Source organism: Chelonia mydas, chromosome 1, assembly GCF_015237465.2.
Source record: "Chelonia mydas isolate rCheMyd1 chromosome 1, rCheMyd1.pri.v2, whole genome shotgun sequence".
Taxonomy (NCBI): domain Eukaryota; kingdom Metazoa; phylum Chordata; order Testudines; family Cheloniidae; genus Chelonia; species Chelonia mydas.
Genome location: NC_057849.1, coordinates 116,864,374 through 116,880,072, shown reverse-complemented (window position 1 = coordinate 116,880,072; position 15,699 = coordinate 116,864,374). Strand labels below are relative to the sequence as shown.

General features: G+C 43.8%; 1 protein-coding gene across 4 annotated transcripts in view; it reads right to left on the bottom strand.

Moving 5' to 3' along the window:
- Window positions 1-15,699, bottom strand: part of AFF3 (AF4/FMR2 family member 3) — a 482,362-nt gene that overhangs the window by 64,584 nt on the left and 402,079 nt on the right. For all 4 annotated transcript variants that reach the window (XM_037898291.2, XM_043537046.1, XM_043537051.1 and 1 more), the window contains one exon: window positions 5,495-5,660. In XM_037898291.2, the coding sequence (XP_037754219.1) occupies window positions 5,495-5,660 (166 nt within the window). The remainder of the gene's footprint in view (window positions 1-5,494; window positions 5,661-15,699) is intronic.

The window sequence follows — 15,699 nt, the reverse complement described above, 5'->3', positions numbered from 1 at the left end:
CCTACTTTAAATTACTCATTCCTCTGCTAGGCTTCTTTGGGGAAACCAGGAGGATTTGACACACCTGCTCAGAAACACTGTGTCTCTAGAACTCAGATCTCTTAGAGTCTACAAAGTATAGCTGGAGACACAAGGGACATAGATCTGGGGAAGCCTCCAGTGCATGTTCTCCGGAAGGGATTTGGGGAGGGGGGTTTGGGGGGGGGGGGGGGGGGCTCTGTGAAAACTATGGTGTCTCCTGCTCTTACTACTGGAAAGAGGGACTTAGAGACTTGGCAGCATAGTAGGCCCTATGCCCCATGGTGCCCTTTTCTTTTAAGAAGTGAAGCCACTCTCTGTTGTTCTTATTTATCATTTGCATTACCATACTGCTTATCGAGAAGCCCCTATTGAGATCAGGGGCCCTCTTACGCTAGGCACTATACATACACATAATGAGAGATGGTCCTTGCCCTGGTGAGTTTTGCCATTGACTACAATGGGGCCAGGGTTTCAGTCCTGGAACCTGAGAAAGTTTGCCTAATGAAGTCAGGTGTGTGGAAGCTAAAAACCAATGTGTCCCACTACCAAAAGTAAAGGACATGTCCAAAGTTAGTTTGGTGGCAAAACTCATCTTTAACTTGCAGTATGCCAACCAGAAAATACAACTGGGGCTTCTCCAGGGGCCTGTGGAAGCTGAAAACTGTTTGAAAAACAAAACGGTCAAAAAGATGAAAAAAGAGTTGAATCTAACAGGGAAACAAACAAATCTGGGGAAGAGACAGGTGCCTAATGACCATTAAGTCAATCTACCTAGATATATACACTCTTTTTATTTACTTAATATAAAGACTCCCTGTATGCCATGAGCGAGAGGTGGTGATTCCCAGCTTGCGTACATACGTATGCGGGCACTAGCTCACTGACAGCTAGCGTGAGGCTAAATCGTAGTGTAGCTGCAGGCAGCGGTGGCAAGGCTTAGCCAGGCTGAGAACGTACCCTCAGGTTCAGGTGGGTTCACCCTCAGTGCGGCTGCTCCCTGTGGCATTGCAGCTCCGCGACTATTTAAACTCGTGTTAGCTCAGAAGAGAGCTAGCGGCACTACGTGTGGGTGAGCTGGGAATCACCACCGTAGCTGTGGTGTAGACGAAGCAGAAGAGACGTGTGTCAATGACACTGGTATATAAGATTGGAGGGAACACCAAGAATATACAGGGAGCTCTTCAGCCACCAGTGCCCAAAACCACAGTGCTCCTTGCAAGGTCAGTATGTTGACTCTGCTGATGCGGGGAGGGCAGAGCCCTGCAAATCTTGTTAGCTTTGACAGATGCTGACCAGGGCCTAAGACCCAATATTACCTCCTGGGATGACAGTGTCACAGAAAAACACTTATGGGTACACTTGAAAAGAAGAAAACCGATGTACGTTAGACAGTACAGAGAAGCAGAATGGGACATTTAGTCTTCACAGCCTTTCGAAGTAGCTGGGCCTGGTTCAGTGCAAAGCAGGACAGAGAAATCCATGTATTTTGTGGTGTTGTCACTAGAGGCAGCTGTGCTGTAGCAGCCACTGTGTCTCTGTCCCATGCAGCTGCTTCGCCACTTTTGCCCCCGCAGCTCCTCTTCCAACCCATGCTTCATAGCAGCAGATCATGCGACAATGATAAAGGCTCACAGGAAGAGTCAGGTTTTCTTCTAACACTGAACAAGGAATGTTAGTACAACTGTATTATCCCTAATGCTACTGCAAACCTTCTCAGCCCCTATTCCTACTTACAGATTTAAAGAGTCAGGATACACAGGCTCACACTGCACAGTGGGAATTGGAGGAGGCTCAGGAGGAGGCTGCCTTGACACCCTTTCACCTTGCTTAAATTTCCAGTGACTGGGGTGGGAGGCGGGGGGAGGATGAAAAACAGAGAATGCTCTTCAAAGGGTGAGTGGGGTAGGAGGTAAAGGAGAAATCTATGGGGGTGGGGTGGAGGAGCCACTGAAAGTGAGATGCTGTGAAGCAGGAAGATCCACCAGGGGTGGGGATAAGAAATCTTGTGGGAGGGCTAGAGTGATAACTGGAAACTACGTAGCTTAAAGCCTCAAATAGATGGCACCAGGGCACCTGCCCTTCCGTCCCCAAAACAGCCAACCAACCAATTACAATTGTCTCTCCTACACCACACACACCCCAATCTATTACTCCTGTAGTCTTCTAACCAATCCCTGCCTTACAAAGACCACCATGCTAACTTATTGGAGGAAAGCACAACAGTGCCAGACTCCTAGAATTCGGCGAGTAGGAAGTTCAGCCCCTTCAAGGGACTTCAGATCCAGTTATCCCTCACCATCCTAAACCCAAATTGTCATTGGAACGAACAGACCTCAATCAAGGATGCCACACATAGCATCAGTCCTTCAACTAAGCACATGAAGTCAACCCCTCTATCAGCACCCTCATTCATGGCCTCCATAGAGAGAGGGAGAGAGGATAACAGCCTCAGCTTCTAGACCAGTGTTTCTCCAACTTGGGACGCCGCTTGTTCAGGGAAAGCCACTGGCGGGCCGGGCCGATCGCGGTTCCCACTGGCCACGGTTTGCCGCTGCAGGCCAATAGGGGCAGTGGGAAGCGGCGCAGGCCGAGGGATGTACCGGCCGCCGCTTCCCGCAGCCCCCATTGGCCTGGAACAGCGAATTGCAGCCAGTGGGAGCTGCGATCGGCTGAACCTGAAGACACGGCAGGTTACTAAACCGGCCCGGCCTGCCAGGGGCTTTCCCTGAACAAGCGGCATCCCAAGTTTGGGAAACACTGGTCTGGATGATGAGTGCATGTTTGGCAGTGTACAAAACTAGCTTGTAACAGGGCCACCTTGGTCCAGCCTCTGTCTCAGTCCACAAATTATATGGAGACCCTTTTGCTGGTTCAACACCCTTTGCAGTTTATTTACAGTTGCATCCCACCACCTTCACAGCATACCTAAGACCTTTCCCAAGCAGAGGAGAGCGATGTCTCTTTCCCTCTTACTGCCTGCTTCCCCCCACTGTGCTCTTCTTACCTATGCCTATTTGTGGGCTCTTGGCTGAGGGCTTAACTGGCCTCTCTGCCTTGCCCCGCCCCCAAATTAGGCACAGACTTGCATAGTCAGCTCTAATCTGCTTTGCCTGATTGGGGCTGCTGTGAAGAGTGCTGACTCAGGCCTTTGTACCTAGCACTCTGTCACATAGCCCCACTCACAATTTGATATTGGATGAGACTTCTGAAATGACCTGCATCACTGAAACCTGGTTGGATGCTACCTCTGACCCTATTCTACCTCAGCTTACTCCATACACAAAGATCCCAAAATGAGCTAGAAAAATAAAAGAGGAGGTGGAGCAGCAATCCTCTTTCCCTCTAAACACAGAAGATGCCCCAGTCCAGAAATAAAAACCTTTGAATATGTGCCTATGATATTTGAGGTGGGGGACAAAAAATAACCTAAAATGACTTGTAGTCTACAGATCTCCATATGAAATCCCAATCAATGTCCCATATGGATTAATAGACCTGATACCCTGCTGGAACGACCAGGTCAATTGTTCTTGGAGAGATCACTTCTACGTACACATTGACAAAGACACACTAGCAACCCCCTTCTCCTTTTCTTGCCTCCTCCCTCCCAATTTGTACGTTTGTTGAGACTCCATATGGAAGGAAAAGATTGAGACATAAAGGCAGATGTCTGCAGTGGGGAACTGGAGAAAGAGGACAGAATCTGCAGGGAAAGGGTGAGACCTTGAGTGGAAGGAGACCAATGGGGAGAGGAGGAAATAGGACAGTAAAGAGAGGGAGAGGGACAAGGAGTGCCCAGGAATGTAGAGAAAGAGAAAAGAAAAGGGAAGGCTGGAGGAATAGATTTGGGGGAGGGGAAAGGAGAAATGAAAAATTAACTGAAAGTGAATCTGAAAAATACTGAGAGGCAGAGAGAAGGCAAGAAAATTGTTGAGTAAAGAAAGAACAACAAAAACAAGGGAGACACACTACAGTATGCTTTTGGTACTTTTATATTTGGTGCCAAAATGTTACATAACATACATACCGTGTTTTTGATTTTTTTAAAAAGGGAATGTAATTTTTTATGATTGTGAGACATGGTTGTCATGATCCAGTGTCGTATGGTAAAGGGGAATTACCTGACTGGGGTTTGGGTGTGTTTACAGTCTTGATGCTGGATTTTTGAATACTTTTTACGTATATTTGTGTGTCTATGTATGTGAGAGTCTGGGGAATATGTAAGGTTATTTACAGCCTTAATAGGTTATCCTGCCAAGCCTTCTGCACAGAGGCAGGAGCAAATATACCTAGACCATTCCTGACCGGTGTTTGTCTAACCTGTTCTTAAAAACCTTCAATGAGGGGGATTCCACAACCTCTCCTGGAAGCCTATTCCAGTGCTTAACTACCCTTATAGTTAGAAAGCTTTGCCTAATATCTATTTAAATCTCCCTTGTTGCAGATTTAGACAATTACTTCTTGTCCTACCTTCAGTGGACATGGAGAACAATTGATCACAGTCCTCTTTATAACTGCCCTTAACATATTTAAAGACTGTTATCATATCTCCCCCCCACTGTTCTTTTCTCAAGACTAAACATGCCCTGTTTTTTAACTTTCCCTTAGGTTTTCTAAATCTTTTTTCAGTTTTTTTTTTTTTTGCTTTTCTCTGGACTCTCTCCAGTTTGTACACATCTTTCCTAAAGTGTAGTATGCAGAACTGGACACAGAACTCCAGTTGAAACCCCACCAGTGCCGAGTAGAGAGGCACAATTACTACACACCACGTGCCTGGCAATACATCCCAGAATATTAGCCTTTTTGCAACTGCATCACACTGTTGGCTCATATTCAATTTGTGATTTTCTACAGCTATCACATACTTTTTCAGCAGAACTACACCCTAGCTAATTATTCCCCATTCTGTAGTTGTGTATTTGCTTTTTCCTTCCCAAGTGTAGTACTCTGAATTTTGTCCTATTGAATCTCATCTTGTTGATTTTAGACCAATGCTCCAATTTGTCAAGGTTGTTTTGAATTCTAACCCCATCCTCCGAAATGCTTGGAACCTCTCCCAGCGTGGTGTTATCCACAAATTTCATAAGCATAATCTTGACTTTATTATCCAAGTCATTAATGAAAATATTGACTAGTACCAGACCCCTGTGGGATCTCAATAGATAAATTCTCTCAGTTTGCCAGTGAAACATTGATAACTACTCTTTGAATACAGTCTTTAAATCAGTTATGTATCCACCTTATAGTAATTTAATCTAGATCACATTTCCCTAGTTGGCATATCTTTTTGTGTTTGCTTTTGTTGAGGAATGCATTTCAGAATGACCCAAGGGCAGGGGATCCCTGGGCCTCCCCCATTCCATTTTTTTTTTGGCCTCCCCACAGCCTCCCTATGTTTCTTGGCTAGCTAAGGGCCCGAGTGGGTGGAATATCTCAGCTGCCACCCTGAATCATAAAGCACAGGAGTCCTTACCTCTGGGCTGGAGTAATGAGAGGGCTTGCTGCCGTCACTCTCACTCGAACTGCTTTCACTCTCTGAGTCAGATTCTGAACTGCTCTCGGATTCACTGGAGCTGCTGCTACTTGACCTCTTGCTGGAGACTCCTGAGGTTCTGCTACTGGGCTGCGGCACGACAGTGCTGCCAGCCCGACGCACAACCCACCAAGGGGGAAAGAAAAACAAATAAACAACATAAAACAAACAAACAAAAAAACCAGTTGCACTTTCTGCTATTTTTAGGGGGCCTAGCTCACAGCTCTCTGAATATTGGCAACCTGGGCTTTGCTGTTTTTAAAAATAAGTGGTCAGATGGGTTGAAAATAACTTTCTTTTAATGGGAAAAATACCCAAACTGAATGTTAGTTTCATACTAATATGCCACTAGCATTTCTTCCTTCTATGAGAAAAGGATCATATTTTCATTTCCAGTTGCCCTTTTCATATTTAACAGAAGTTTTAAGAGTACATCTCAAATCAGACCGTTCAAAAATATCAAATTTTAGAAAAAAAATGGAATATAGAAAATAGTCTCACAATGTCTACTGAATACTCATTATCTCAGAGGGGAAAGCAGCAAGATGGCAAAGATTAACAGTTAGTAAACTGGCATGTACTCCATAGTACTTGTCACCGGTCAACTAAAAAAACCCCCATAGAGTAACGTCTCTTTGGGGCTTTCTGCTGACACCACTCTTTTGTATTCTTTCCACATATTAGTTAAATAGAGATGATTTAGTTAGCTATATGCACAGCTATATTTACACAGAACTCTGCTAGATCTGAGGCTGTGATCCTGCAAACACTTAAGTGTATGCTTAAACATGTGAGCAGTCAATAGGATGACTTACATTCTCAAAAGTTAAGCACGTCCGTAAGTTTTTGCAGGATTGGGTCACTAAATTATGGACCCACAGACAACAGGAAAATAAATTCTTTTCACTAATTGACTACACATATTAAAGTATCAGACAGCCCTAAACATCTGAGATGGAAATGACCTATTAAGTCATCCAACCCATTCCCCAGGCAATGGAAGCTTCCCTGCAGTACAGTACATTTTCTAGTGATTTGTCCAGCCTGGTTTTATGTGACTCATATGAATGGAGCTTTCACCTCATCCCATGGGAAACTACTCTGCAGCCTAACAGATCTCACTGCTATAAGATTTTCCTGCTATTCAGTCTAAATTTGTCCTCCTAACTTATTGTTGCTGTTTATTATTTAAACTCATTACTCACAGTGATCACCTTAAACCATTCTCCTCCCCCCTTGGTATTTACACCCTTCAAATATTTGCAGACTGTTATTCTGTCCCCTTGCAGCCATCTCTCAGCCAAGTTATACATATATAGCTTCTCTGACCTTTCCTCATAAGTCAACACTGCCTCAAGGTGCTGGATCATTTTTACGGCTCTTTTCTGAACTCTTTCCAATTTATCTGTATCTTTCTGATAATGGGAAGCCCCAAACTAAACACAGTATTGCAGGTGTGTTCTCACCACAGCCACATAAAGAGGGACCATTTCCTTGCTATTCCTTGGTGCACTCCTCCTGCATATGTAGAGCTAAATTACACTGACTTTTTGGCTGTAATATCATATTTGAAACTCATGTAATTTTTTGCCCATTAATACCCTTATAACACTTTCAGAATGACTGCTTTCAGGATTCTCTCACCGAATAGGTGCATTTTGGATGGTTTCCCTCCACAGATATTAGCTTGCATTTTTTCAAACTGAATCTCATTTTGTTATTTACTGCCCATGTTTCCAGATGCCTTTGATTTACTTCTCTGCCCTCACTGGTGTCTGCAGCAACTCCTAATTTAGTATCAAATGCAAACTGAATTAAATGGCTGTTCACTTCCTCTTTCAGACCATTAATACGGATGTTAAATGAGCCCAAGCCAAACACCCTGGCACCCCAGTAATCATATTCTCCCAGCTCAGAACACCACTGTTTATCATTACCCTTGCTTACATCCTTCAATCCATATCTGGTCTTATCATAGTCTCCTTATCCAAGCTAATATGAATTAATTTTGAGAGATATCTTGTCTCAAATAATTAATTACAATTCAAATATACTACATCTAGTGCTTTCTTTTCATCCACTAATTCCACCCAGAAAGAAAGGATCTGATACCTGAGCCAAGTCTTTTGAGACAAGAAATTTATGGGTAAGGTTCTTTCCTAAATTGAGATCCACTCAGTGTAGGAAAGAGGAAAGGCAGTCAGAAAGCCAGTTATAGCTCCCTGATTCTCTGTTCTGTGGAGCTCCTGGCGCCAGCCCCACTGCTCTCACTTAGGCTCCTCTCACTTAGGCCATCTGTTAAAGGTCCACAAAGGACCATCTGCCTGATATGAACTGGCATAGCAGCACTGTACCCACTTTCCCTCCCACCCCTAATATGTCCCTTTTCTACAGTGCTTAATTTGTAATGAAAAAGGTGCCGGGGCTCAAGCAATTAGGTGCCGGCGCTCAAGTAATTATTTTACTTTCATAACTGACTTGGCAAGCCCAGAGGTGCTGGGGATGTGAACTGCTCGGCCCTGGCACAAATTAAGCACTGCCTTCCTGCCTCTTGGCGTGTCTCCTACCCAGAACTGGGCATAGGAGCTAGTTCCATTGGCTTTATGATAACTGAGCGCTCCCTGCACTGGGAGAATTCTCATCTCAATATCTAGCCCCTTTGTACTGCCTGGGGGCAGAAAGGAAACAGACCACATAGGAAATCTGGCCTTGTGTGTTTTGAGTAAAACAATAAATAAAATGCAGTGAATGAAGCGAGAGCAGCTGGAATTTATTTACATTTGCCAAAGAATTCCAGTCAGGGATCCCCTTTCAGAGGCAGAAATTGTACACTAACAGAGATAGTCTAGTGCAGCAGAGACTAGTAAAGGAGAGTATACAATCCCTTTTCTGTGCTAAGGTGTTTATTATCATGTCCAGACATGTACCCAGACGCAGTGAGTGCCTTTAAAAACTCACCAGTTGTTGCTTTTACCATTAATTGTAATATCTCCTTGTTTAATTGGTTAAATTTGGGAAACACAACATTTTCAGCACACCCATTTGTAGAGCAGTGGTCAGAGACACATAGATACTTGAAATAATAAGCCTGACTGGAAAAGGACTCCTGAAGTTTGTTCACTACTTAGGGACCAATCAGTAGTGTGCACATGTGACAGGTCCAGTAAATCAGAGATGGGCGTTTCTCACTTTATTTCCTTACAGTAATAGATTCTAGTTACTAGCCTTGCTAATGAAATGGTGAGAACAAAGTAAGTCACAATGTGACAGTTCTTTCAGGAAATGTGAAAAGACAAATGCTTTTTCTGACAGAGTGGTTAAGGGAGCCAGTGTTCTGAGAGTGTCCTATGTTAATAGATTCTTAGTCCTTCTCAGAAAATCATTGTCAGTGTCTGTCTGACAAGCTTCTTCAACATCACAGAACATCTGCACATTTATGTCCTGCCTCTGGGGGCTGTGGTTTTAATTTCTAGCCCATCATTTTTGTTTGGCATTGATTAAAGTACTCAGAATTCCTAGAAAGGGGATGAAGGATAAAAAGCAGTAATATTTCTTTCTTGTTGTGACATGAAATGTTTTTTCTAGGCTGTTGAACAGAAATCATTATTACAGCCATACGTATAAAATATAACTCTTGAACTCTTTACAAACATCTGGAAATCTATATTTGCCGCTGTAATGGTAGTCAATATGCTAAAAATAATTAACGACACAAATGTTTTTCTATTTCAACTGATACTGAGATAATCTTCTATCCCCCTACTATCTCCAGGACTGTGAATGCACCATGTTTTTGAAAAGTGTTCATTGGACTTTGATGGTTCAGTATAAAAATTCTTGCATGTTTCTTTTTACTTTCTTTTTAAAAACCATCAACCATGGATATGGTTCAATGAATGCTATTTTGAACTTCTCTTGTTTAAACATGCTAGACCATGCAGTCAAAATAAAACATAGACATGCATTTTAATCCTTGTGGCAAACAACACACACAAAAGTATATGGATTTATGTCTTAAAGTCAATTATTGCATGTTGGAAATGGTATTTTTATTTTAAGCATTTTATTTAAGCAAAAATATGGGTAGTAACCACCCGTAACAAAGCCCTGCGATGAGAATACCCACTCTGATTGGCCTAAGAAAGCAAGACATTACTCTACAGAGGGCGCCAAAAGCTCAGTAAGGTACTTAGGCTACGTCTACACGATGAGCTAGAGGTGTGATTCCCAGGTCAAGCAGACATACTCACACTAGCTCTCATCTGAGCTAGCACACTATATATAGCAGCGTAGCTGTGGTAGCAGAAGCTGTGGCTAACAGCCCCAGGTACCTACTCAAGGGTTGAGGCAAGTTTGTATTCAAGGCAGCCAGCATGGTGCTGCCACTGCCCATGCCACTGTGGTTATGCCACTATTTTTAGCACACTAGCTCAGATGAGAGCTAGCGTGTGTCTACATGAGCTAGGAATCTCACCCCTACCTCATAACATAGATGCAGCCTTAAATGTAAAAACAAAATCTTAACCCTAGTTCACACCAATGCATAGGCAGTTCAGACAGCCACACAGTACTGACCATTAATAACAGTCATGCTGCTGTATTCCGCATCAGCCATACGTGACTCTTAGACAGAAGAACATCGAATGCATTGCAGGAATCCAGCCTCAGGGTTACAAAGACATGCATTATGGATATCAGGTCAGGGTGCCAGAGAAAGAGGTGCAGTCTGGCAATATTATTAAATTGATTCAAAGGAAATAGAGCAGCTCTGACTACTGCTGACCCTCTAGAGCCTGTTTCACCAGTACCTAGCATTTTGGTGGCATTTTATCCCCACTTTGAAGAGCTACAAGTGATAACCAAGACTGCAAGAGAATGGAGAATCAGGCTCCTGAACTTCAGTGTTAGACTCTGATCAACGACCATGTCAAGGCTATGTGACAGACTGACCTTCTGAACCATCTTCCCATCACAGACTGGGAAGGCTAGCAAAATGTCCACTCTTCATGCTTTCAACCTCAACAGATCTGTATAATTTCACTTTGCTAAGGTTTAATCTTATCCAGATTTTTGCTTGCAACTTGCTGTTTTGCTCAGTAAGACAGTCCCTTTCACACTGTATAGTATATTAATTTCCATGTCTGGAAATTGAAAAAGTATAACTGGTGTCATCTGCTTAGCAGTGATAATCTAAACTATTCTTGTTCTAAATCTGACTCTAAGGGCCCACAAAGCAGCATGAAAAGTATCACAGCTAGAGCAGACCCATGGGAAACTCCACACGTGTTCCAGCCACTAGATCAGGGGCGGGCAAAGTTTTTGGCCTGAGGGCCACATCCGGTTTCCGAAATCGTATGGAGGGCCGGTTAGCGAAGGCTGTGTCTCCCCAAACAGCCAGGCGTGCCCCGGCCACCATGGCCTATCCAACCCCCCCGCTTCTCGCCCCATGATGGTTCCCCCTGGGACTCCTGCCCCATCCACCCCCTCTGCTCACTGTCCCCTGACCTCCCCCGGAACCCCGCCCCAGCCTGCCCCTCACCGCCCCATCCAGTGCCCCCTCCTTCTTGACTGGCCCCATCCAGGACCTCTGCCCCCATTCAACACCCCTGTTCCCCGCCCTCTGACTGCCCCAACTCCTATCTACACCCCCACCGCCTGACCACCACCCAGAACTCCCCTGCCCGCTATCCAACTCCCCCGCTCCCTGCCCCCTTACCGCGCTGCCTGGAGCACCGGTGGCTGGCGGCGCTACAGCCACACCGCCCAGAGCACCAGGAGAGGCAGCCGTGCTGCCTGGCTGGAGCCAGCCATGCCACCACGCCGCACAGAGCACCGGGTCAGGCCGGGCTCTGCAGCTGCACTGCCCAGCAGGAGCTCGCAGCCCCGCTGCCCAGAGCATTGCACTGGCGGTGCAGTGAGCTGAGGCTGCGGGGGAGAGGGAACAGTAGGGGAGGGGCCGGGGGGCTAGCCTCCCGGGCCAGGAGCTCAGGGTCCCACAGGCTGAGAGTCCCACAGGCTGGATGTGGCCCGCAGGCCGTAGTTTGCCCACCTCTGCACTAGATGCTACCATGATGAGCACCAGAGAAATGGCTCTACAAAAAAAAAGAAATAAATACATGAAAAGTGACACGTAGAATTCTCAAGAGACTGAGACTAACCAATGGGGTATGACCAATATGCAGTTTATTACATACTGTCATATTACTATAATAAAACTGTCATAGCCAACCTGTTCTTCAGCTAGTTCAACTGGATCTGATGACCCAACATGCCAAAGGACACTGCTGGATCTTAAAACACCAAGAAGGATAGGACACTTCTATCCATTATGATTTATGCATCATTAATGACCCTGACTGGGGCAGACTTCAATTTAGCTTATAGAACATTACCTTCAAGATGTGCCACCATGTTTTCTAGGATCTTGGCCAAACATTGCAGGTAAGAAATCAGCCTTGAATTTCACTGTACAATTGGATAGAGCAAGATCTTATTTAATGTACAACCTTTAAGCCAGCAAAAGAGTGATAATTTGCTCCAATAAAAGAGGGATGTTGAGACAAACAATGTCGGGGGGACACTCTGGCCCATATATATTTTCTGTGGAGAAAAAAGAAAACTGGAACAAGCAGTGAGAAGAGTTGCCTTTGGTAAACAAATGACACTGCTGGGGATCAGGTCAGTTTTGAGAAGTAAACGTGTTACCAGGAAAAGAAATTGCTCTGGGTCTGAGAATATCGAAGATGTGGGAAATAGCCTGGAGAAGGGAGGAAAGAGATTTCAAATGTTCCAAGGGTCCAAAAAATCTATTGCTGGCCTTGGAGAAGTTTAAAAATCAAGAAAAATATGCCAGACAAGAGTTTCAGTAAGAAGACAACACTTTGATATAGAAGGCCAGATCCTCCGCTAGTGTAAATTGACATAGCTCCACTGACTTCAATTAAGTTACATCCATTTGCACCAGCAGAGGATCTGGCCCAGAATATGTAAGAATGTTTCAGACTCTGTGATAAAATATGCCCCTAACTTTAAAGTAACCCTGCTTCCAGAGCCATTTCCCGCCCCTCCTCCCTTCCCCCCCCAGCTACATGCTTCTATAGTACAGTAGCATTCTTCCCAGTCCTTAAAACCAATTAGGGGCCATTACAGCACATGGTTCGCTCCTCCTTTGTGGGGAGCAAATTCTGCATGGTAGTTCCTCAAAGTACAAATTGACAGCTTTGTGCCAAAATCTGCATCATTATCATTAATGCCTGGCACTAAAGATAGTGAGAGTCTCCCATGCACGCAGTTGGGAATTTCTTAGTGCTGATAATTAGCAATGAATCACAGAGACAGGCAGCAATGCAAGTGCCCCCTTCTTGCTAACGTCCACATGTATCTTTCAAATACCCTTCAGTGTCTATCTATTTAAATAATTGCTCATCACTTTGTACTTCAGGATTGGGCCATTCCACTGCTGTAACACAATTGCTTGAAATACTGGTTCTAGAAGGCAGGAGAATACAAAGGAACAGAATTGGAATGCTAGCCTATTAGCATCCCTGATGGCAACTTTATTCAGTGCTCCCACCTGCAGATTACCAACTGTCTCCAGGTCTTAATATATGAAAGATGGCTTTGTGGCTACAGCACAAACTGAGAGTCAGGAACCCTCTATTCTAATTTCAGCTCTTCTATGGACTACCAGAGTGATCCTGATCTGGCTAATTGACTTCTCTATGCCTCTGTTTCATCATCTTCAAAACGGGGACAACAATATTTACCTGTCTTACGGTAATGAGGTTTAATTCATTATAGTTTATAAAACACTTTGATATCTTCAGATAGAAAGTAGTACAGAAATGCAAGGCATTATTACATAGTCAGCAAATTGTCTACCTACTGATACATCCTGTGGTACCATTAATGACTGATTTTAGGTATGTAAGTAATTCATTTTCAAAAACGCTATTGGTTCTTAAAAAATGGTCCACTAAAGACAAAGTGGGTAGCCCTGCCATGGTCTCCTATTTGGGACTGAACATGCAAAGCAGATCTAATCACTTCCCTTTCTACAGCAGAACTGTTCCCACGAGTCTATTAATATCTTTGAGAAACAGAGAAGTGTTTTCATACTTCATTCATATAATGGATGAGATCTGGAATGGGAGTCATGATGAGTGAGAGTCCTGGAGGCTGTTTGGCTTGTCACAATACATAATGCTTCTGTAAAAGTATTGTATTAGCTTAGCAGTGCCACCCTGGCACAGTGCAGCTAATAAAGTACAGCTGCCAAGAACAGAGTTCAGAGACTCCACCTATATTTTAACACTGTCCCTGGGAGTTGTTTAAATAGTTTCTGCGGACAAGACTGCAAGTATTATCTAATAATGCAAACCTACGGTAAATCAGCTCTCCTTACAGAATCAGGTTTGTGGCATTTATGATGCTTGCAATTGCTAGAATATTAATTCCTCAAACCAAAATAAACTGACAATAATATTTAAAAACCCTCTCAAAATCACAGAAAACAAGGAAATCCAGTCTAATCTTTTTAGGGCCCTCTTTTATGGTTTGATTGTTACTAGAAGCAGCAGTGTGAAATGACAGCTCCCACCTTGAAAGGACATTGTAAGAATTAGAAAAATACTGAAGAAACCAGCCAAAATAAGTACCCTCTTTCCAAAAAAGACAAAAAAAATGTAATAATGGCATCATTAGTATCAATAGTTCTATCAGAAAGAGTGTGTGCCTGGGTATGTGAGATGAAAGGGTGCTAAAAACCTGCAGTTGCATTAACTTGGGACGAAGTGATTAGTCAGCAGGCTGACAGCTGTGCTGGGAGCCTGGTGCCAGATTCCAATGTATGCTTTCCTCAGCTGCCAAGTGTTTGCTGGTCTCACCAGATAAATGGAGCATCAGCAGTGTTTTATTTGACCTGCTCACAAGAAAAATAAAGCAACTCTGACTTCCTTGATGTGTTTGTCATTGACCTTGCATCAGCTAAATATGAGCAGCAAGATTCCCCGGTCCAGGAAAGTTAACTCTTTATAGAATGGGCCTTCAAATGTCTTTTCAATGGTAATAACTAGTCTCCTAAAAGCTGTAAATATTGTAACATGAAAAGAAAAAACTACAGACAGTGACAACATTTCACATGCTCTTCTCTGGATTAATGGGCCAAGGACTTACAATAGGCTTTGAAACCACATAGAGATACTCTATCAACTCCAGTTATCCTCTCGTTATCAGAATAAATCTGGGAGCCATTTCCAAAGAGATTTTTCTGAGGGCGAAGGAAAATGGGTTGCATGTGAAAGAAGTTGTAAAGAAAACTCAACCAAAAATAACACAGTACTGCATATCTGCTCCCTATGACTTGAGGGTTTTGATGGCTTTTGTTATTTCTCCTTCATCTATTCCCCACAGACTGTCTTTTCTCTTTCCTCCTCATTAATCTGCTCTTGTACACAGTTAGGAACCTTATATCTGAGAATCTTCAGTAGTGTTTTAACCCAGCCTCACATGCTGGGAGGAAAGCAGGCATGGTGCCTTTGAGTTAGAGATCTAAAACCGTAGCTAGGATATACTCTCCAAATCTTTGATGTGCTTTATGTGAGGATCCTCTTTCATTGTGACTAATGTGCTATCAAACCAAGCAGACTGCAGTGGCATCATCACTCAAAGTCCTCTTTTTTCCCTCTCCAGCGAGCAGGCAAGAAGGGACGTCCTGGCTGAGATCAGCCTTGCTGCTCATCACTTGTGTGGCCTCCTCACAAGGTCTCAGGATGGAAAAGATAATTTTCTTTGTAGCCCATCATACATCGATAGAATTTTAAGGTAATTTCGAGCTTTATATTACTCTGTCATTTTTGTTTAAACCAGTTCAGCTTCATGCTGCTTGGCACCCACAGAGCTGGCAAGGTGGGTTGGACTGAAAAAGTATATCTGAAGTGACTGCATACAATGACCATTGTGTTTTTTCATGTTCTAGGGGCAAGGGGGAGAGAGAGTGGAGAGGGTAAATTAATCAATTAACTTGCTATACAGCTTCAAAAATGTTACTGCATGTGAGAGCCAGAGTGTAACCTATTTTCCCAACTCCCAATATCTCCTGGGCAGTGGGTGAGACACCTAGGTCCACCTCGCCACGGGGCAAAGAC